The sequence below is a fragment of the Limanda limanda genome, chromosome 7 (assembly GCF_963576545.1).
Source record: "Limanda limanda chromosome 7, fLimLim1.1, whole genome shotgun sequence".
NCBI classification, from domain to species: domain Eukaryota; kingdom Metazoa; phylum Chordata; class Actinopteri; order Pleuronectiformes; family Pleuronectidae; genus Limanda; species Limanda limanda.
The window spans coordinates 19,894,616-19,917,722 of NC_083642.1; the positions used below are offsets into that span (position 1 = coordinate 19,894,616).

General features: G+C 40.5%; 1 protein-coding gene and 1 non-coding gene across 2 annotated transcripts in view; one reads left to right on the forward strand and one right to left on the reverse strand.

Annotated features, from left to right (window-relative positions):
- sema3h (sema domain, immunoglobulin domain (Ig), short basic domain, secreted, (semaphorin) 3H) overlaps window positions 1–23,107 on the forward strand; it is a 186,804-nt gene that overhangs the window by 148,230 nt on the left and 15,467 nt on the right. The window contains exons 2-8 of the mRNA XM_061075367.1: window positions 3,532–3,686; window positions 8,082–8,144; window positions 8,610–8,729; window positions 10,907–11,000; window positions 11,266–11,385; window positions 12,028–12,173; window positions 12,873–12,987. Of these exons, the coding sequence (XP_060931350.1) occupies window positions 3,532–3,686; window positions 8,082–8,144; window positions 8,610–8,729; window positions 10,907–11,000; window positions 11,266–11,385; window positions 12,028–12,173; window positions 12,873–12,987 (813 nt within the window). The remainder of the gene's footprint in view (window positions 1–3,531; window positions 3,687–8,081; window positions 8,145–8,609; window positions 8,730–10,906; window positions 11,001–11,265; window positions 11,386–12,027; window positions 12,174–12,872; window positions 12,988–23,107) is intronic.
- trnar-ccu (transfer RNA arginine (anticodon CCU)) lies at window positions 19,502–19,574 on the reverse strand. The gene has a single exon. It is a non-coding gene; the product is annotated as a tRNA-Arg (tRNA).

A 23,107-nucleotide genomic window follows, 5' to 3' on the forward strand; every position in this document is an offset into this window, starting at 1 on the left:
AATCGGTAAACAGTTCCATGCAGCAAAAATGTCACAAACTATCGTAGACTGAGGGTTCTTGGCTATTGTTTTTGGTCGTGCTCATTTAAAAAGATAATGATCACAGAGCTGGTACAGTGCAGAGCCGAGTATTTACCTGATATCTTCAGTTTTCTGTACCGTATATAACAACAGAGGTTGTGAGATTCTGTGCTTAGACACAATGTCGACACTGAAAAGGCATTACACAATCACTGACATTCTGTAATGCATTTTAATTTACTACTGGGTCATGGTAGGTGCAGGATGAAACAAGTGGCTCAGATATACCTCTACCCAGCCACATCTTACAGTTCATGCTGGGAGATGCCAAGGTTTTTCCAGATCAGGCAGAATATGTAATCCCTCCAGTATGCTCCGGGGCTGCTCTAGGGTTTCCTTCTACTTGGACGTGCCCAGAATACTTCCACAGATGGATTCCGGGCTGCATCATATTTTTATTTTTTGTGGATTTGTCATCTAAGAGCCATTATGACTTCATATAACTTTTCCATATTTGTTTTAACATGCTTGTTGAAGACTGTTGTAAGGAATTAGTTCATTATCTAAGCCTCTGTTTGATTAGAAAGCATCAGGAGCTGTCAGACATCATCCATTCATCCAAAACTTTGTATTGTAGGGATGATTCCTGTAGTTTCTGTAGATGAGACTGTCAATGTGAACAAATAGCGCTGTAGTTTTGTTAGAGGAGAAGTTTGCAAAGTTGATTCTCTGCGGTTATTTGTGATTATTTTGTACCAGTACATGAATGGTCTCGATCAAACAAGTGTTCATTTGAGCTAGAGATATGCTCAGGGTGAGTATGACCTTTCTTTCACCCCAGTCGGATGGAATACAGCTCTTCATCTATCCTTTTTTATATCCAGCCTGTCACCATTTCATGCTCTTTCCCCGTGATTTCGTCTCATTTCTTTCTCAGTCTTCCGGATCGATCTAAGGCAGCGTCTCAGCAGTGTCCCACTTCTCTTCATGTCTATCAACGTGTTTTTTTCCTTCTCCCTTAACCTCTTGGTGTTCACTCCTCCACACATCATATTCTTCTATAAGTCTTCTCATCTTTTCTTAACTCTTTTAGACTCCCTTCCCCTACTTTCTATTAAACCCACATGCCAACTAACATGATGCATACTGTAACATATAAAAAACAGATACAGCAGAGTGTAGAAGGTTTTCACATTCAGCTCTTTTTTTAGATCCCACATCTGCTGCAGTCTGCTGCAGGTTTAGATGTTAGCCACATGTTTTTCATAGAACAATGTTGGGGGAAAATGTATAGAATAAATGGCAGCCACAGAGATGTAGCAGAAGTGACTGAACAGATATATGCGTTTTTTTAATTTTTGTGAGGTAAAAATGTGTTACGTGAAGCGGAGGTACTCTAATACAGCTTTTCATACCAAAATGAGCAGGTATATGTTTTTTTTTTATATGGGTCAACCTGCTAAAAAAAGGCGAGTGACTCCTCTCCCATTGCCAGAGGATGGGTTTCCTTTCTGTTTTATTTCATCCGATGAGTCACGTTCGACATCAACAATGCACTGGAAACTAACGTACTCTGGAGCCCGGTGACAATGTTACAGTGTTCACACTTTTGTATCTTTAACTTCAGGCACTTATTAAATTCAGTAGCGACTGAACAATGTTAGATGGCTGGAAATTCAATCGTGGCGTCAGAAAAGAACTGCGCCAGAAAATAAATCCGCCAGATAAAGAAGATGAATAAGAAATTCACCCAGGTGTCGTGTTTTCAACAGCTCCGATCTGCATTTCAGCTTAAAACCAACTTGAGAATGCAATAAAACAGCAAAACAGACAGCGTCAAACAAATATTTCCCTAAGAAGCTCAACAGGTTTTAACGTTATCAGATTGCGTTTGATGGTGTAGGAGACTGATTTGTCAGCAGCCCAGTCTGTACAACCTAAAGAACAAAATGTTAAGTGAATTTAATAAAAAGATTATTTACTTCAGCATGAATGAATGAACTGAGGGATCAATTTGTACAGAAACCATCCAAGCTAGAAATTCACACCGTCGTAATACTGTAAGGCTTATTAAGCAGATTATATTCTGTGTGATACAATTATGGTCTTTGTGTCAGTTTAGATTCAGCTGCATGAAGAAACACCCTGAGAGGTGGAAGAGGAAGCAGCACATGAGTGGCTGCCATATGTACCTTACAAAACTATACAGGTTATTTCCTCTAATAAAAATTAGCTTTCTGCAACAGTGGAAAACGATAAATCTTTTATTATGTGTTTAAGCTTTGTTGTGCCTCATTTATGTAAATTAGAAGCTGTACACACATGCATCCCATTTGTCCTTGGGGTGTGGTTTATACACATAGGAACATTTAATTCACTGCTTCTCGTCCCTTCGGTGTTATTTGGTATAAAAGCAGTTTAAAGTGTCCTGGTTTCTAAACACCTGCACACTGTTTACTAACACTGCTGGCCAAATTTACTTGGTTTTGACGTTCAAACTGTTTTCATAAGCTCTTTCTGCCTCTTACCTACTTGGAGCTGCCAGTGTATGAAGTTATGCCTGATGCTGCTTCAGAGCATATATGTTTATGCTTCCAGCTTTATGAGACTATGCCAAGTCCAGTCCACTGAAGAACGCTCGGCAGTTCAAATATGAAAGTTAACACAAGACAGACGGACTCGCGATTCATGTCCTCGCTCAACTATCGGCCAATCTCCCCCACCATATCCTTCATAGTTTACGTGGTGCGAGAGTGTAACTGTTTAAACATGAAATGTGTGCGCTTGTTTCCCATACTTTCAGAATCATGTTATCTTTATCACAAAATCTGTCTGGATATGAAGTGGCAGTTTATGTGTTTGTTTTTCATCAAAAGATATGTTGCAGATGTCAAGTTTGACCGAAGCATCCAGTGAGATGAGAAAAATGTGTCTGGAAGACAGAAAACTGACAAGTGTCAGTGTGTGTGTGCGTGTGTGATAGATACAACACATTTTAAAGTTTTTGTGTATATTGTTATACCCATGACTGTGTTTAACACAAATAGACCATGGGGAACATTGACAGTATATAAAGATGCGTCTCCACTTCCTTGCACTATAACCACGTCTTTTTAGCATCAAAAAAACTAATTAAAACCAAACTTACTGTAAAACTGAACCATTGAGTTTGATAAAAAATAGCTATAATTACAGAATCTTTAAGGGAAAAAAATTGGATGTGTATCTTAATATAAAGTCTGGACACTAGCTTGCCTGATTTTCATAACTTTCATGACAACCAAAATTGGTCATTTCACATTTAATAACAGAAAATGTATCAGTATACATTTTCAAACTTTCAAGGTTGACAGGCTAGCTGTTTGATTATTGAATGTATGCTAAGCTAGTTGATTATTTGTTGTTTAGTTAATGCATTGTTGATTTATTTCATTTACATAATTTGGGAAAAACAATGGAGCTGACAAAACTCAAACTCATATCGCCACCTGTCCTCTCCTCCTTTGTCAGAGCTGATCCAGAACGGCCGCCTGCTGATGCTGCCCCTAGTGGCCGGAGACCTGCACTCCCTGCTGCCCGACGAAGATGGGAGGCGTCTGTACGTGGCCATGAAAGATAACCTGCTGTCTACCGGTCTGGACGACATCACACAGAACCCTAGCAAGGTTAGAAGTGTAGGACGCACACACACACACACACAAACACACACACACACACACACACACACACACACACACACACACACACTTTCACATACCATCCAAGGCAAGGTACGACACAGACAAACTGCAGTCATACATATGGAAGTTGATGCATGATTGGAGATACACGTGAAATACACACAGTCAAATGACAGTAGATTCAGATGACTGTTGTGTCAGAGGCCAATAAAAGGGGTTGTTAGCTCTAGAACTAAAGGCTAACGTGTTGTCTGAAAAAGTGGAAAACCTGAGTGGTAAAAACTTCCTTTCATTGAGAAAACATGTTATTTTCCTCACATTTTTCACATTCCCTCTTCTACCACATTCAGTTCACCTCTACATTTTTTAACCAGAATGGCACTCAGTAGAGCGCAAACCTCCGCCAACGCCCAGTAGTTCCATAAAATTCAATCAAGCTGCACCAGATTTCACACACTTATACTGTAGATATCAGACCTTTAATGTGCCAAGATCCATAGATTATTCCTTAGGAAAACTGTGAAAATAATAAAGAAAACCCTATGACACAATGTCAAATTGTGAAGAAAAACTCTGGGATATGCCCCCTTATCTGGATCCATACCAAAATGTAGAGGTTTCCTTCCTGGCCCATACTGCTTCCTTTACACCAAGTGTAATGGAAATCTGTTGAGTTGTATTTGTATGATCTTGCTTACAATCAAAAGACCAAACTTGGATACAAGCTTACATGCAAACCAACCAATTAAAAAGGACAGAGGTGAAAACATAACCTCATTGGAGTAGGTAATAATCAGACAACACAGCTACTTTTAAATACAATATATTGATTCAACGAATCATTAATTCGTAGTTATTTTATTTTCATATCAATATTTTAAAGACCAGGAGTTTTATTTGGCATCAATAATATGAAGCTTAATAATATGAGGCCTAAAACCCTGAGGAAGGAAGTTTCCTGTCAGCTCTGCCTTTTCCTGATTCAGCTGTTTCTGTCCCGTGAAAATCACTCATCCTAATGAGACTGAGCTATAATATTCATGTTGCCAAGCCCCAGAGTCTGCATTGTACACATCAATGGTGCGACTAAACACGACTGACAGCAGTGTAAACTAAATTCAAACCCAAACCAAAATTCACAGCAGGAATCACACCATTCAGATCAAGAAGATATATCTGGGTGGACATTTTTTTTGTGGGTGGAATTTTTTAACCAATCTGACGAACAGACCCAATTATGGTTTGTCAGCCAGACAGGTTGAGATAAGGGTCACAGCAAGGACAGCCTTTTAATAACTCTACTCTGTCTGATCAAATCAATACCCTCATCAGTCAGAAGAACACACACGCTATTAGACAGCTAAACAGGTGAGCAAGCAGACAAACAGACAGTGAAACAGACAGAGAGACAGCAGTCAAGCTGGCCAGCCACCCACTCAGCCAGGCAGCCAGCCAACAAAAGGATAGATAGTCATAGACAACGCATAACTCAGCTCTGTGCAGGCTGTTAAGTTATATATTTGTACATATAGTATTTATAGTCTGTTTATACTGTTCCAGCTCATATGCTGTTTTCTCCCTTGTGGTGTTAACGCCACTCACGGTGCCGTGTCTGCATTTCTGTTTATTTTCTCTGCTACCGACATCCACGTCTTCTTATCAGCAGTGCTCCAAGAGACCGAATGATGCCTCTTTCATTTGTTTAATCTTCTCACAACTTTAAACCTAACACACAATTAAAGTGTATTTATCAACAATCGTAGCCGATGCAGTGAAACCAATTTTGGCCCAGGGACATGTGTAACCCGCTCCTTCATTGCAGGACTGAGAGCGGAAGGTGACGATGTTGTCATCAGTCATTCTTTTTCTTTGATCAGGCGAACAGCTCTCACGAAATTCCTTCTGAGTGAGTCTTCAGCTGGAAACCCACATTTCCCAATGGGTCACCAGGGGTTTGAGTGTGTGTGGCCTTTCATTGCATATTTCTTCTGTACTCATTACCATTACACCCATTGTTTCTGTTTTCTGTCTTTCTTTTCGCAGTCAAAGAGCATTTTAACACATTTCTTTTATTTATTTAAGTCCCTTTATACATAAAGCCACATTCAGCCAGAACAGCATGCTTTTCACACAGGGGTGCATTCCCATTAACCAGAGATTTTACTTGGTGAGAATCCTTTGGTGGTGGTCCGTGTTCCTGTCAGTCGGTATTTGGAGATAAGGGGGAACGTGGTCTCTAATCTAATCTGATGGTCTCGGCTCCACACGGCGCGCTGCAGGAATGAAGACATCAGGGAGCAATTACTGGCTTTGCAGAAACTGTTTCCTGAATGCATCATCATTTGCTATTAATCACATTTGATGAGCTGGTGTCACATTTTCTTGATTAAAGCAATTTCAGGCAAAAAAAGGGGAAAGAAACCAAACAAGTGCTTGAGGGTTTTCTGTTAGGACCAACATCCATGCACTGATCGTGTGACACTAACAATGAGCTTTGTAGTTGGACTGTAAGACTTTTTATTTGGCTGAAACTTTACGGGTTTTCAATTTAAAGTTCCTTCGTTCCCCTCAGAACCACACATCGCAGTTTGTGTGGTGATAAGTGGCGACGATCACTTATCATATCGATTCAATCTGCTCCACCATTGTGGTCTCTGAGGGAATGACTGACTCAGGGAAATATTTTGATTAGTCATGTAGCTGCCATCTGACACTAAGCCACACTTCTATCTCTCTCTCTCTCTCTCTCTCTCTCTCTCTCTCTCTCTCTCTTTCTCTCTCTCTCTCTCTCTCTCTCTCTCTCTCTCTCTCTCTCTCTCTCTCTCTGTAGGCCATTTTCTAATTACAAATGGATCTTTCCATGTCTTACCTCAATAATCCACTGCAAGCAAACCCAAACAGGCCCAAAGCAAATTGGACCTGATTGAGAAACAACCCATGGATTTTGTTCAAACGCTGTGATTTAGAATGTTTAAGAAAGTATATAAACATGTGGCACTTTGTAATGTTTTGCCTCTAATTTGTTTCAGGCCTCCACAAAAGGCTTGATTATGTTAACTTCTTCATGTCTGCCCCTGAGCCATGAATGAAACAACCTCCTCTGTGCTTATAACGTTTGACAGGTTCCATTGTCTGTATTACATATGCATCGCAGAGATGAGAGGAATTATGTTGTTGACCAAACATTAACATGTTTCTTGATGCGCATGACAAAGAACCCACATACAATGGAATGGAAAGAACATAGGCAACAATACATGAAGCATGTACATAAGCTTCTGTGTGGGCAAACTCTCCAACCAAAACAGATTATCCAACATTGTCCAGTGTCACAGGGAGAACATATGATTCTCCTTACGACCTGTTGAGTCCAATACAAACTCAATGTACATTACACAGAAAATATGTCATGACTTAGAAATAAAATAGGTCATGACTGGAGTGTCTGACCTTTGTGTGAGGGAAGTTGGATTCATAAATGTGCTCAAATTTCTTAGTCACCAGGATTTAAAAGCATCATAACAGTCTTCAGCATGATTAAGAGGATAGAGAAGGATAAGCTTATCCAAAATGATCATGGAAATATTGTGGGGAAACCTTTTGTGAATTTTTTGCAGATTTTTATTTGGATGCAAATCAATTTAAATATATAAACTTTAATGTGCTTAAAGCAATAAAATAGTCTAGGTTTATTTATGAAGTCATATGATGATGTATGTTGTCTGAAAAGGTAATATTTCATAAACAAAATACAGAATAGTTTGTATTTCAGGTATGCAGATGTATGAGGAGAGCACGACAAATGTTGGTTAATGAAGCTTCTTTCAAACGTGTTTTATTCTTGAAATACCTCTTATTGTTTAAACTGTCACATTTTGCAATATGCTGTGACAATTTATCCATTCGTCCTTGTAACAAAACCATTGACAGCTGGAGTTGGTGTCAGTACTTAAGTCATAATACAAAAAATATCCTATGAACATTTGTTTACATTAGAAGTACTGTAAACAGGGATGAGCTGAACGAAGAAATCTGCTTCTTACAAAGTATTGACAGTTGGTGCATTTCCGTGAAACCAGAATTATTACTGCTGCTCTGACAGCTTGGTTTGTAATCATGACTCACCAGCACCCAGCCATTTGGTTTTTAAATTCTTCTTGCTGTTTGGACATCAAACATTAAAATCTCCCTCTTTCCCTCTCTAGTCCTCTTTCTTCTAGATCAGTCATACATAGCTCTCACTCTCTGCCTCACGTCCTCGCAAAGCACCTGCCAATGCCAATAGCCTTTTACCAGAAATTGTAGCCTGAGTAACAAAAACACTTTTAAAATCTCTTTCTCTCCCCTCTTTGTTTACTTTATCTCTCTTGCTCTCTGCAGCTGTACTGGCCAGCCAGTCCGGACCGCGTCCAGGAATGTCTCATGGCTGGGAAGGATCCAGAGGTGATTTAGGACGCATTGCACACACATACAAATACACACACTTACAGGTACTGCAGTAACTACTGCGCGGATGATTGGCAGGTCATCATCTTTTAAATTCACATCGGGGAGGAGATATATTTACCTAGAATCCTACACAGATATGGATCAGTGACTGTGCACTACCACACAAGGAATTTTCTGAAACAATGTCAGACAGTTAAGCAAACCAGTTGGATGGTAGATTACAATCTAGAACGGAAATGAAGTTGAAAGAATCTGATTCATTTGGGAACAATAAACATGAGAGATGCTGGCAGGGATACCAAGACTCAGGGTGGCTGCATTTATTCAGACAAAAAAAAGGACAGGTATTGGACAAAATGGACAATATAGCCAATATCTTAAATATGTAATAAAACAATGACCTGAAATATTCAGCATCTGCATTATGTCTAAACTTGTTTCTCTCTCTGTCTCTCTCAGTTGGAGTGTGCCAACTTCCTGCGAGTTCTGCAGCCTTTTAATCAGACTCATCTGTACGTATGTGGCACCGGGGCCTTCAACCCTCGCTGTGCTCTCGTCGCTACCAGCGTCTTCCAGCGGGTAACTGCAAACACACATATACACACAAGTAATCCTTTTGTTTAGCCGCTTAAGTAGAACGTAGTGCCTCTTTCGCTGTGACTGGAAGGAGAATCACTGGATCAACGTGGTGTTTCTTAATCTTTATGTGAAAGAACTTTTAGCAGCAGTTTACACATAGACACACTCAGAACACCCATACTATCTGACATGATTTTCACTATAAAAGAAGGATAAAAAGGCAAACTGGACCACACCATGAAAGCATTAACAACAAATCTAGGCACGTACTGTGGGTGTGACGTGGCAGATTTTCACATTTTAACTATATATTAACCCTATAATTGAAGATTGAAGAATATATTTTAAGGACCTCCAGATATAACATTAGAGCAGAATGATTTTCATTGGATGGAACTGGTCTCTCCTGCCCACCACATCCACACAGCTGTAGTTGCCTTTTAAATAAATAGCTTGCAAGATATTGTCAAGCTTCTTTTAGATCATTCAACATTTATCTTAACTCGGTAATACATTGAGGGAGAGACCCTAATTTACATTGTAGTCAAGTACAGAAAATGAACAAAGTATTCCAAATCACCATTAAAACATAAAAGAAACAGTCACATTTGCTAAATTGCAAAAGCAAATGCATAAGTTCAAAAATGTAATTTAAAACAAATGTATCAATTAAAACAAGAACAGCTGGAGGTAAAACAACACAAATGTATGAGATAAACAACTTAATTTGCCCTGAGGATAAAAATGAGTTGAGCATTAGGTTGTTTTGTATGTTGTTCCCTGTTGCAGGAGCAAGATTAGAAAACTGGATTTTCTGAGCTCAGTTAAAACTGAGCAGTTGTAATCTAGTCATTTGAAGGTGTTCGATGAGAGCCCACATTATTGGACAACTGTGAGGTGTGTGTGTGTGTGTGTGTGTTTGTGTGTGAGTGAGCGGGGGTCGACTCCCAAAGCAGACTCCCCTCCCAAGGACAGTGGGACCCAGTGTGAGACAGAGCAGGGCGCTGTGCTGTAGGATAAGTACAGGTTGGATTTGGCAAGTGTTCGATGAGAGCCCACATTCAACGACAGCAGTGAGGTGGGAAAAAAGACCAAGAAAAATATGCATATAAAACAAAATTGAAATTAATATGCAAACGTCGAAGTTGACTGCAGAACAGGCTGCTGTTCCTACCACCCACTCTCCTGTGTGTGTGTTCTAACTCCCAGCACCAGCCCTTATACACCGGTCTATCAGCAGCTGAAATATCATACGTGTGGTGTCTGCCCCTATGCCCATATATCTACCAAGGTTTACTCTATGCCATCTGTCTGTAATATACACAGTGTTCCTTTTGTCATTGAGGCTGCACTCTGGGGGCTACTGGACATTGTAGATTTTTTATTTGACATCTTTGTGTCAAATATAATATAAATGTAATTCTAGAGCCCGGGAGTGTCTCCCTTATACCCCGCTGATAATTAATCATCATTAAGACACATGTGGGTTATCATTCTCTCAGAAATAGGTTAATGGTTCTAAATTCCCTCAGTGTGTGTGCATGTGTGTGTAAACCTGTGCCAGTTGTGGGGTCAGAGACTATGTGGGATTTTGTGTGTGTGGGTATGTATGCATTCCTGGATCTGTTTTTTGTTAGGCTGCATGCATGCCTTTCAGCAATGTGTGTGTGTGTTAGTGTGTGTGTCAGCTAAGACCTAATCCCATGAAAGGGTGTGTGAGATCAGAGCAGAGGTTCAGACTAGGTGCTTAGAGGAGCTGGTGGTGCTGACTGTTTTAAGACTGGACTTCACACATTTTTAAATCCCTCCACTTAGCCCAATTACCCTCACTTGGCCGCTTGCTCTTTGTGTGTGTGTATGTGTGTGTGTGTGTGTGTGTGTGTGTGTGTGTGTGTGTGTGTGTGTGTGTGTGTGTGTGTGTGTGTGTGTGTGTGTGTGTGTGTGTGTGTGTGTGTGTGTGTGTAAGTGTGTAAGTGCGTAATTGTGTAAGTGTGTAAGTGTGTGTGTATGCAGGTGTATGCGTGTGAAAAACTTTTTTCCTGCTTATTGGACACAATCAGTGGATATATAAAATATTATGTATTAAAGAATTAATTTGCCAGTCAGCCGGCCCAAACATTTTTTTTCTCTCTCATCTCGCATGTCTGAGTGATTTCTGTCTTGGTTTTCTTTTCCAGTCAGAGCACCAGACTCTCTCCTACAGCCAGACAGAGTGTGGGAAGGGCAAATGCCCTTACGATCCGTTCCAGAAAACAGCCTCTGCTGTTGTTGGTATGTTGACTGTCTGTTTCCTGCTCTCAGTTTACAACAAATTACAAGTTAACGCAGGAACTGCTCCAACATATTTGTGAGGTTTTTTCCAGTTACTTATCAGAAAAAAATGATGGAATTAGAAAATCAGAAGATGGGACCAATAAAGTTTATTTTATGAACCACCTTGAGAATATGTTAGAATAAATCAAAAATTCTGATTGTCAACAACATTATCCGTTCTGTTTTTACTAAGAATAACTAAACGTTTTGTTTTTCAATGAAGATGGAGAACTGTATGCTGGGATCACCTCAGACTTCATGAGCAGGGACTCTGCCTTCTTCCGCAGTCTGGGCAGCCGCCATGTCATCCGCACTGAGCAGTACGACTCCACCTGGCTGCAGAGTAAGCACACAAAAAATCACTCTATCCCCTTAAGTTTGCAAGTGGATCTAGTGAATGTCAAAATAAAGTTTCAGGATTTCTGCTAGAAATCAGAAAACATTTGTATCCCAAAAAATACAAGATAAAGTTACCTTGCACATGCTCCCCAGATTGACACCTTTATAACATGTTAATGTCCGCCTGTCTAAACTGTGAGTCATCAACTAAAACATGCAGTACCCTTCTAATATGCTGACAGTTCAGTTTTTACTGGCTCTTTTTAAATGAAAACCAATCACAATAACAACAATCCTTTTTTTTATTCTTGTTTTTATAAACTGAATATCCTAAACTGAACTGAGTATCTTCTACTTTAAATCAGCATGTCAGAAACCATGTCCTACACGCTCGCTTGGTTTTTTATCAGGCTAGTGTGTTGACGTCTGCCACTGATAACAACAAGATACAGGTTGACTTTCTCTGCCATCCAAAAAGTCAATTGTACCTCCATCATCCCTTTGCTCTATCTCTTGCACATTCTTATATGCATGTTGGGTGCATATCAGTAGAGTTGGTTTGCATTACATTTGATTTATAATTTACCCATGTTTTTGTGTATGTGTTTGTGTGTGTTCGTGTGCGTGCACCTCTCTCTCTCGCCAGATGCCCAGTTTGTACGGGTAGCGCCACTGTCTGAAACTGATAACCCAGAAGATGATAAGGTCTACGTGTTCTTCACTGAGCGCGCTCAGGAGGCAGAAGGGGCTGCTGGGAAAGTGCTCTACTCCAGGGTGGCGCGTGTGTGCAAGGTACGGTGCTGACTTTGTTAGAGAAAGATAGAGACCAGGTACATGTGTTTGTGTTCTCATATCAGTTACTGTCTGCGTGTAATTTACGTAAATGTCTGGCTGAACAGGTAGAGTTTGTATTTGCTGGTCTGTGTGTGTGTGTGTGTGTGTGTGTGTGGGAGTGTCTTCTGAGGTGTGTGTTTATGTAAAAGAATGGATATGTATGACTGGAATTTCCAGGAGTCTGGTATAGATACGCTTATTGAAGTCTGTGTTTAAAGAACTGTTTATGTGTTTGTATCATCTGCTTCTTTATGTGGATCTGTATAAACATGCATGACTTTGTTTGAATATTTGCATGAATATCTGTTGTTTGTCTGGTTATGTGTTTGTGATTATATGTTACACAACAGTTGGAAAATAGGTAAAATATCCGTCAGTATCAGTCTGTGTAATTTTCAAAAAGAAATTGTGCATTAAATAGCATTTCTGAAGTAAGATAGAATGGTAGTAATTCCAGGTCACAAAAAAAGTGTCTTTACAATAGGCTTTAAATTCTTTATTCTTTGGTTAGATTTACTTCATGAGGTGGCTCGTGTTCCAAGGATTCTCTTAAAATATTTGTATAAAACAGAGATTACTGGCTGGGACACATTATGTTTGTACATTGTTTTAATGTCTAATTTTTCATGTATTTTAATTATTCTGGATTTTTTTTAGAATGACATTGGCGGCCAGAGGAGTTTAGTTAATAAGTGGAGTACCTTCCAAAAGGCTCGCATGGTGTGCTCGGTCCCAGGACCAGACGGCCTGCAGACGCACTTTGACCAGCTGCGTGAGTACACACACAATCATCAAATGACAGCAAAATAGATGCACAATAAAACTAAACACATCCGACAGGCCTCAACCACTGGTAACATCAACATGTGTGTGTGTGTGTGTGTGTTAATGAGTGTGATTCATGAGGAGCAGGAACTTGTGGCTCAAATAGTTTGAGGTGACAGAGAGTTTGCACGCTGAAGAAACTTAGTGCTCAACCACAGCCTCTGTCTGTAAGTGTGTCTGCATGGCTCCACTGTTACCACGGTGATCAACAGGCCTGACGGTCACCTTGGGTTCGTCTTCGTGCCTCAGCCTTGGTAACCACAGCAACCATTCAACATTCAGTTGCTGTGGACTTATTCAGATATTGAGGTCTGCGCCAGAGTCCTCTGGTTGGCTCTGTGTGTGTGTGTGTGTGTGTGTGTGTGTGTGTGTGTGTGTGTGTGTGTGTGTGTGTGTGTGTGTGTGTGTGTGTGTGTGTGTGTGTGTGTGTGTGTGTGTGTGTGTGTGTGTGTGTGTCAGGAGCACATCTATGTAGGCATGACTCTTTAAAGGGTATTTTGAGTGAATTAGGGTGTTAGCCTTTGTCTCACTGTCCACTCACTCTATTCATCAGTCTATCTGCAGATGTTTGACTCAAATTTTCTGCATTAAGCCGTGAACTAGTGCTTTACTCATGGTAGTCTTAGTCTTGTAGACTCTCTACAAGCTAATTTTTCATGTGAATATGCAAAAATCTGCAGCTGAGGGAGAAGAGTCTGAGGCCAGAAGCCTTCTAGTTTTCCTGTCGAGTTCGACCAATCATGTTTGGGCAGGCTTTGGTTGCCTGCAGGTAAACAGACCACGTGGAGAGCAAAAGAGGCAGAACAGATCTGCATTCTTATGTTGATAGCTGTGAATAGAGATTAGCCAAAATACAAAAAAGTATCACTGTGTGTGTTTTGTGTCGAGAGCCGTTTAACTTGTGTGATTAAAGAAACTAGCATGACTGTAATTCAGTGAGTGCAAGACAGCAAAGATTTGGCCCAGATATCCAAATTTTAGTATTTTTTACAAAAATCATTGGTGATGAACATATTACTCTATACTTATTAAGGGCAAAAACCAGCCTTCATTGTTGTGCTGCTTTGAAAGACCCTGTCAATCCAGACAGTTGTCTTTAGCTACTGAGTGCTGAGACTTTACGTTTACCAAATGTCTGGTCCTGATAAAACTGACTCTGCTCATTAATCACCAGGTCAGAAATCTGCTGTATAGCTTTTTAGAGGGTGGTAAAGCATTTTCTTAACAACACTGCAGACTAGTTATGAGCTGTAAGATTCTTATCAACATGGTGGACAGGTATTTGCCTCTGTGTGTCGTTTTATGTCAGTGTTTCTGAATATGATTCATACTTCATGTTAATAAAAGAAGATCCTCTGGAGATCTCTAAATCCTGGGATGGCCTCATCACATGTCACATTAAAAATAATGTAATAAGCAGAGTTGGTTGGTCTCGTTGCAGGTCGAATATTCTAATATGGCTTTTCTTCCTAACCCGTTCTAGCTCGCTAAGAAAACAGCTTCCAGTCACATCTCAGGAGGTTTTCTCCCTCTGTGCTGCTCTGTACTACAAGCACCACTTTATGTCCAGCAGTGTTATTACTTTTAGTAAAGTGGAGGTTCAAATATTTTAAATCCCCTCAAGAATAAATCCTGGAGACTGGTTTCAATCCATCAACCTCTGGGTTATGGGCCCTGCATGCTCCCACAGCCCCACTCTGCTAAGAGTCACTACAGGTAGGACTGCATTGGGCCACTGGGGCTTCACAGCTCTAAGTACTGTTTTTAGATGAAAAGTGTGTGTTAACAATTGTGGGTTGGTGTTTGAAACACATGGCTGTTAATTCTGGTCCCAGGATGGCTGTTAACTGGCAGAAAGGGTGTAACGCAAAGGTGCTATGGTCATTCAGGGAATTGAAAGCTCCAGTGCGGTGCTATACAGCTGAAGTAATTCTTTAGGTAATGGGTCAGACTACACAATATGAGCCCAATTGTAAGCAGGTCTAGAAGAACTATGGCAGTGGGTGGGTCTGGTGTTTATTGTTAGACAGAAACGGTCACAGATTTCTTTAAACCTTCCATGACAGCTTTCATCAACTCTATGGTGTTGACTATTGCTAATAATCAGCTGCTGGTAAAAGGCTATTAGCAGAGGATGGTTTCGATCCATCGACCTCTGGGTTATGGGCCCAGCACGCTTCCGCTGCGCCACTCTGCTGTCATACACCACAATGGAAACATTGTCAAAGCGTTCATACAGAAAACAAAGAAAGGAACATGAAAGGCAGGGCGCAAAAGTTGTGGTACAGAGCATTGAAAGCTGGGGCGACATGGGACAAAGCAATGACGTAACCAAGCAACAATGCTTGGGCTGAGTTATCCGTCTTTGCAAAAGAGACTGTTTCCCTGATACCGACAAGTCTGTTTCTGAAATCCCCACTTCCTCATGATACAGATGGGCACAGGTGCATTCATTTGTTGGACGGGAAAACAAGTGCGTTTGCAGGTGTATGACAGAGTTCTTGTACCTTATATTTCTTCCAAATTATGTTTTTATACTTGTTCTGAATATGTTCTAAATATTTTACCAGCTCAAGTACTTATAAGTGCTAAAGTACTTATAAGTGCTATGGAGCTAATTATCTTGTTGTCTCTCTGAGAGGGGACTTGAACGTACAGTTCAGGCTTAAAAGCCCTTTTCCTTCTCTATTCCACCAACGTGTATAATCTTCTCATGCTACTTTTCCCTGTGGGAGAAGTTCACCATTGTCTACATTTAGCAACTTGTGAAGCAAAACACAGTCACCTCAGATGACCATTGGGGCTTCAGGTTTTGCTCACTGTCAAAAAGCATTGGACATGTGCAAAGAGAGCACACAACAACAGAGAGAGAGCTTTGTGGAGACAGGGCTGGTTTCTTATCACTACTGTGTTTGTAAACGGAAAATCGCAGAATAAACAACGTCTCTCTGCCTAACACACACACTCAGAATAACTTGGTGTGAACTTGCATTAAATCTTACAATAAACTAAATAATACACTTTTTCTTTCTAATAGTCTAACCTTTTCACATATGCAAATATGAAGTGTTTCAATGCAGGCACACATACACACACACACACACACACACACACACACACACACACACACACACACACAAGGCTTTGGAGCTGTTAACACACTTTCACAAGCTTCAGCCTGTCAGTGTACACAATGCAGTTCTGACTTGTCGGGAGCATAAACATTTCTAGCCAGCATTCCTGTGGCCACATTTCACACATCTGATAAGTTTGCCTACAAATTTGTTTGTGAACACTTCTCAGCAGAACAGTCATTCAAAACCGCAAACCCGTATACAGGAGATTAACTCATCAGGTTAAGAATGCTGTGAGTGTTGTGTTTACGCCATGGTCTGTGACACAGAATCACTACAAATCCAATATAACCTTGATGGTCCGCGGGTCCCTCATAGAAGTAGATCCCACCCATCCCACCTGACTATGTGTGAGTGTGTGTGTTAGTGTGTGTTATTGTGTGTACAGTCATTAGATTATGCACAACATTTTGAAGCTCCTCAGTCACAGAAAACATCGAAATGAATCACCTAATAAACCACCAGTCACCAAACTTTGTGAGTGTGAGAGTTCACATTGAAATTATGTGTGAGTGTGTGTCTTTGTGTGTATTTGTATAAAAAATGTTTAAAGGTGAAAACAACACCATAAAGTTCACAAATAATAGATGTTGATGTCACAAACAAACAACTCTCTCTAAAAATGTGAATCCTGGATTACAATACTTTTCAAACGAAAATTTGAAGGCCCAGTTTTTATAAGTAGTCTGGTAAGCTGGTGATTAATTCCAGCCCATATCACCCAGCCCTACCCCGTGTATGTATTTATTCTGTGCATACCATCCAATACAAACATAGGCAACATTCACCTTTACAACTTGAACTTTTTGGTCCCTGAGCAGCTCATAAAATGTCTTACAAGAAGAATGATAGGAATTCGAACTACACAGATGGTAGACAATCTGTGATTTATAAGGTGGAATAAATGCCTTTGCTGGTTATACCACAATTAAATCATGATTCATCCTGTGACGGGGAAAACCTATACCTGTTAACAGTCAATGTAAACTATGCAAAGGCAGTAATGTGTAGTTTGATGATCCTGGATCCCCCCTATGACACACTGGCAACATAAGCAGGTACAGCATGGATACATTTATGGGTGCTTGTCTTTATGACTTCGCCAAGTAAGTTATGTCTTCACCTGTTTCTGTTTGTTGGTTGGTTTGTAAGCAAGATTACACAAAAAACTTGATGGATTTCAATGAAAAGGAAGTGGGATGGGTCAACGTATAACATTTTGGTGCCGATCCAGATCAGGGGACAGATCCAGGAAGTTTTCCCATGTAATAATTCATAGAACTTGATGAAAAGAATCTGCAACATTTAAGAAACTGATATCTGCGAGTGTGTGCAATTTGGTGCAGTTTAAATTAAATTAGGGGATGTTGGGGTTTTGGCAGAGGTTTTTGCTCTACTGAACAATTCAAGTTAAATAGTGATCCTCCCCAGAAAAAAACATAGACTAAATATACACTGATAAAGCATCAGTCTTTTCAGTAAGTGTTGTTGTAGCTATTATGATAAACCAGGATATTTCCCTTGACCTCACCAGTTTGTTTTTGTGCCTAACAAACAACATATTTTGTTAAAATCTGAGAACTTGTAAATGGTTTATTCACCTCTGTTTCCTGTAGTTTATGTTTGTGGTCGTTTACTCACACGTTTGACGATGTTTTTGAGCGCCCTCACACTTGTTTTGAACAGAGCATCTGGAATTTGATTGCCTCTTGTTCTGACATAGGAGACAAATTTGCTTTGGGGTTATTGTTCAGTTACTTTTGTGTCTAGGACTGCGGAGGCTGCATTCACGTTTATGAGACTTACTGTTAATGTGTCTGGCTCTTGTTGTCGATGTCACTGTTATCTGCCAAGCCGAATTGAACCACAATTGTTAAAAAACCCAAAAGTTGAGTGGAAGTGATTCATGTCGGCTGTTTTCTCAATAAACGAGGACAGACATTCTTCCTGCTGTCCCTGCAAGCTGGAACAACCCCTATTCTCATCTAGAGAAAAGTTCAACACACAAAAAGGCTGTTTACTGCTGTTGTTGTGCAGGACAGGCATGCTATGAGGTTTTAGAGCAGGACACAACGGCCCTCTGCGGTTAGACTCCATTATCATGACGTTAGAGACAATGGGGTATTTTCTGGCCTTTTTGTCATATATTTTGTGTGTGTAAAATGTAATGTTCCGGGCAGAAGAGAGCGCTCATATCCTCATAATTACATCAAGCACTGACGTTGGAAGGGAAGGTAAAGTTGGGAGAAAAATATGCAGTGAGTATGTATGTTAAGCATAACACTGGAGCAGTCTGGGACTGTACTGAAGCATAAGTATTGTATCTGAATATAAATGAGGGCGGGAAAGGAGAAGAAGAGGAATATTAACTATGTTTCATGCTTAAAGGGCAAAACTGACAAATGGAGGGAGAGAAGATGAGGAAAGGAGCTGTCATCTTGTCAACCACTCTGTATGATGAGGGGAAAAGTCTACAGAGGTCAGAAAGAGATAATTATGCAAAGTAAAAGACAGGATGACAAGAAGAAGGGGAGAGGACAAAGTTAGGATGGGGATGATAAAGGTTAGAGGGATCAACTACTATATACTTCTCTATGTGAAATGGACACCAGCTATATTTACCCCAAGACTAATGCAGATATAACTTAAAATGTTTGAGGTGCTATTACAACAAAACCAACTACAGCATGTTTAGTCATAAAATTACAAAACAAATAAGATTGATACATCTTCACCTGCTGTCATTGCAGTAACTTTGCTTTAAGGCTTTTTTTATATGAGGCTGATTTTCTCTGTGCTAATGCAGTGATCCGTCTTAGTGTGCGTTGTTTCAGTAAATTAGCACTCATCCCCGTGCAGAAGACATCTGGAAGTGGGACAAACACATGGAATCTTAAATGAGATGGTATTTTAATAAAAAGCTGAATGAGGCCTGAATAGGAGTTAATGGGAATTGAAAGTGTCAAAACTCTTTTGACTTGCGACAGGACAGTTGAGTGACATTTTTAGGGAAGTTGATGTTTTATGGACAACATTTTTTATCCAAATTTGTCAAGCAGGAATTGATTGTTCCTGAAGGGGTTATTACAGAGTGAAAAAGTTCAGGAGGTCACTTGCGAGGGCTTCTTTTCTGGTGACATCAAACACATGCAAACAGTTATTGGTCTGCGAGCAACATGTGTTCTGTCATCTCTCTGTAGCTCATGACACAGCAAGAATTGATGTCCCTATCTTTGTGTAAAAGAAAATTAGCAGAGGATAGTTTCGATCTATCGACCTCTGGGTTATGGGCCCAGCACGCTTCCGCTGCGCCACTCTGCTGTTGATCACCCCAGATGGGACTCGAACCCACAATCCCTGGCTTAGGAGGCCAGTGCCTTATCCATTAGGCCACTGGGGCCTGTTTTGAAATGTTATTCCATACAAATTTCGTTGAAAACACGGCGCTATAGAGTGACGTGTGCATAGGCAACTTGTCACACGTACTGATGGCATTCACAGTAATCAGCATTATCTGTTTGCCCCATTCTTGAGAACATGATATCTCAAGAACGCCTAAAGGGAAGTACATCACATATGGTACACACGTTCACATGGACTCAAAGATGACCTGATAGGAAATTGACTAGTTGTGACTCTTACTAACTGATTAGATTTAGTGGTCAAAGGTCAATATCATGGTCACCTCATATGAGTAAATAATAATGAGTGCATTGGTTACCATAGGGATGGAAATGCAGGGGTTATTCTAGTTTACTCCAAAAGGGGACTACTTGTGGGTTGTCTCTGAGGCTGTTTGGCTTTAGTGGATAGTAGCACAAAAAAGAGAGTGGAGGTGAGAGTCTGTGTGTAGCAACGGAGGATGGAGTAGATACATGTATGACTGAGCCACCAGGACGCCCAACCCTGTCAGATTAACATGACAAATGTGTCTCCGCTATGTACTGGTGAATTACCTCATTTATAAAAACACACTGTGCTTTATGTGGGTATGAAAACATGTTTTGTGATACTGAAGGAAATTAATCATGTCTCGACACCTACATTCAGCCTTTCTAATCCATCATAGCTTGTGTGGGAAAAAAACTTGAATGGAAGCCCAGTTTATCAAAAGGAGAAAAAAGAGGAGAATGATAGAGGGGGAGAGGAGGGATGAGAAGGGAGGAGGTGAGCTTAGAAAGATGGGGAGAGAGAAAAATTAAGTAGGACAAGTAAGAGGAGAGCAGAGGTTAAAGCTAGAGGTGTAGACCAGGAAAATGCAGGCAGAGGTTAGAGGAGGAGAGAAAGAATTGATGTAATCAGAGTGTCATTGCTCTACACCATGAAGGAGAAAGTGAAGATGGAGCAGAGGGAAAGAAGACCTGATTAAGAGGACTGAGTAGAAACGTTGCTTCAGTGGAGTAAAAGTAAATAGAAGATGAGGAACGAAAGGAGCTCTGGACAAAAAAGACACATTTTTCCTCAGGAAAAAAATGAAAAATTTAGATCATTTTTCACATGTGGCTGGTATTTAAAAGATGTCTGAAGTGGAAATTACAGTAACATGGGCATAGTTTGCCTGCTGTTATGCAAATGTCTGGTACAGCCTCCCCTCTTAGCACTAGTTTTATATTCCCCTTGAGCTATGGTAGCCTGAAAGCGACACAAGGGAAGCTATATAGGATCGCTAATTAGAGTGAAAATCCTGGAGAGAAAACTTTAAGTAAGTTTTAAAAATAACAAAGATCCTCCCTGATCATCAGCAGTACTTTTTCCTTACATCTCTTTACAATGTAGACATGTATTTTAAGTGCTACCAGGGAGTTCAGAATGAAAAAGAAATTCACAATAGACAGACAGAATAGGAGGAGGACAAAAGAGATGTGATATTTATGAACAAGGAAACACTACAGCCCAGACAAAAGGCTTTTCCCCTCATTGGACAAGGAGAGGATGAGTGAGGTGAAGTGCAGCTAAAAGGGTGCGAGGGGCGTTGTGATGGAGACAGGGAGGGAGGGAAGGATGGGAATGGGGTTAATTGGAAAGAATGGAGAAGACAGTAAGGTGGAGAGTGGGGGGGACAAGGAGGAGTGTAGGAGTGAGACTTTTTAAAAGCTATAGTTACTTAATGTAAATTATTGGTGTTTGGCCAAAGGCTATATTCCTGCTGGCCTAGTTCCCAGTCTTAAAGTTATTTTAAGTAGATGTAGAGAAAATTTTCCATTGAACATCATAAGTGAACTTATCTTTTCAAAGATGATACCTCATGTCATTTTGGGGGGAAAAGTGTATGTACTTCACTACAACTGTGGGATAGCAGACACCTTCCAAATGGACATCTCAGTCTGGACATAAACTCAAAGAGACGTGAAAATGGAGATAACAGCAGTGGCTAGAGGGGGGAAATGTGTCATGGAGAAAATAATGGTGCAGCGAAAGGAATAGGGTCAATAGCCCCAAGGTTAAAGGACAGGACAAGATGAAGGCAGGGCGATTATTGGCAAATTAATCGGGATGGCCACAAGGAATGAAGACAGGGACCGTAGTCACAAAGGCGACAAGGAGGAGGAAGATGTTGCCATTCTGGGTGGCTGGGCAAGGAGAGAGGGAATGAGGGAACAGCAGAGAAATGAGTAGGTTAAGGGAGTCTGCCTCAGGGCTGTGGCCAGACAATTAGGAGAAGGAGGAGGAGAAAGATAGGGGCTGAGGCTGCAAGTCTGCGGGCCAGACAAGACTATCTTCCCTCAGGGGGAAACAACCTCTTTTTTTTTTTGAGAAGAAGACACAGGACCAATCCTCAAGAGAAAATAGTCCAGACACACAGATGGAGAGAGTGATGGAGGGAAGGAGAGATAGTGGGAGGGAGGGATGGAGAATGAGAGGGACGGGAAAAATTAGAAACAAAGAGAACCAGAGATGCCTTTAGCGGGATCCTGGGAAGTCCAGGTGGATTTGGGAAGAAAGGGAGGCGGGGGTGAGCACCTGAAGGAGAGATAAGAGAGAGAAAGAAAAGGAGAAACGTAGATTCAGAAAGAGACAAAGAAAAGCTGCTCAGAATGAGTGATTATTGATGGTGGTCTCCTGAAAGTGAAAGAGAGAGAAGATGTAGATTAAAAGAAAAGAAGACATGGTTTTGTACAGCTGTAACATGATTTAACTGCTTTGTGTTACATATTTTAAAAGTGAAAATCCGTGCTCCTTCCTGAAAAATGAACCATCTTCGTTCGTTCAAGTACATTAACCTCATATTTCCTGCACTGAGTGTTAGTGACGAATGTGTGTTTTGCTCTCCCTCCCCTACTAAAGATGAATGACATTAAAGGCACTACAGTTTAATAAATCCAACAGGGATGTTGGATTTATTAAATGAATCAGCCCTGATTTAAACTTGTCGCTGGCTGATAAGGCAGGGTTTTTTCAGGCAAACATGTGCTCTAAATAACTGAGACGTCTTCTTCAAAGTCTGTAGAAAGAAAAATTTTCTGGCTGCGTCTTCCAAAGTCTAACTATGTTTTCGTGAGGAGCTGAATTCACACTGAGGTGCTGAGAAGAAAGAGAGTCTGACTAACTTTGAAGCACAAGGTAAGACTCAGAATTTGTACCCTACTGGGATTACCAAAAGTTTGCATTAAGTTTTTGCACTTTTTGAATATTGAACTGAGCATATTTCCAGGCTATGTGGCCTCTTTCCTCCAGTATACTAAAGAGGAAGGTTGTTGTTGACGTTGCAAGGTGGAATTGTGAAACAGGAAAGGTTTGTCAAGCTGCCTATTTTCCACAAGAGATTATCACAACAGATGTATGACTCTAGGTTTTTGTAACCTGACACAGGAATAATCTTAATTTCTTACAATTCAAGGAGGTTTTGTATTAAACAGCTTGAGTCCCTGTCCCAGTATTTCTTTAACAATCACCTCCGAGTAAAACACCAACAACAGAGGATAGTTTCAATCT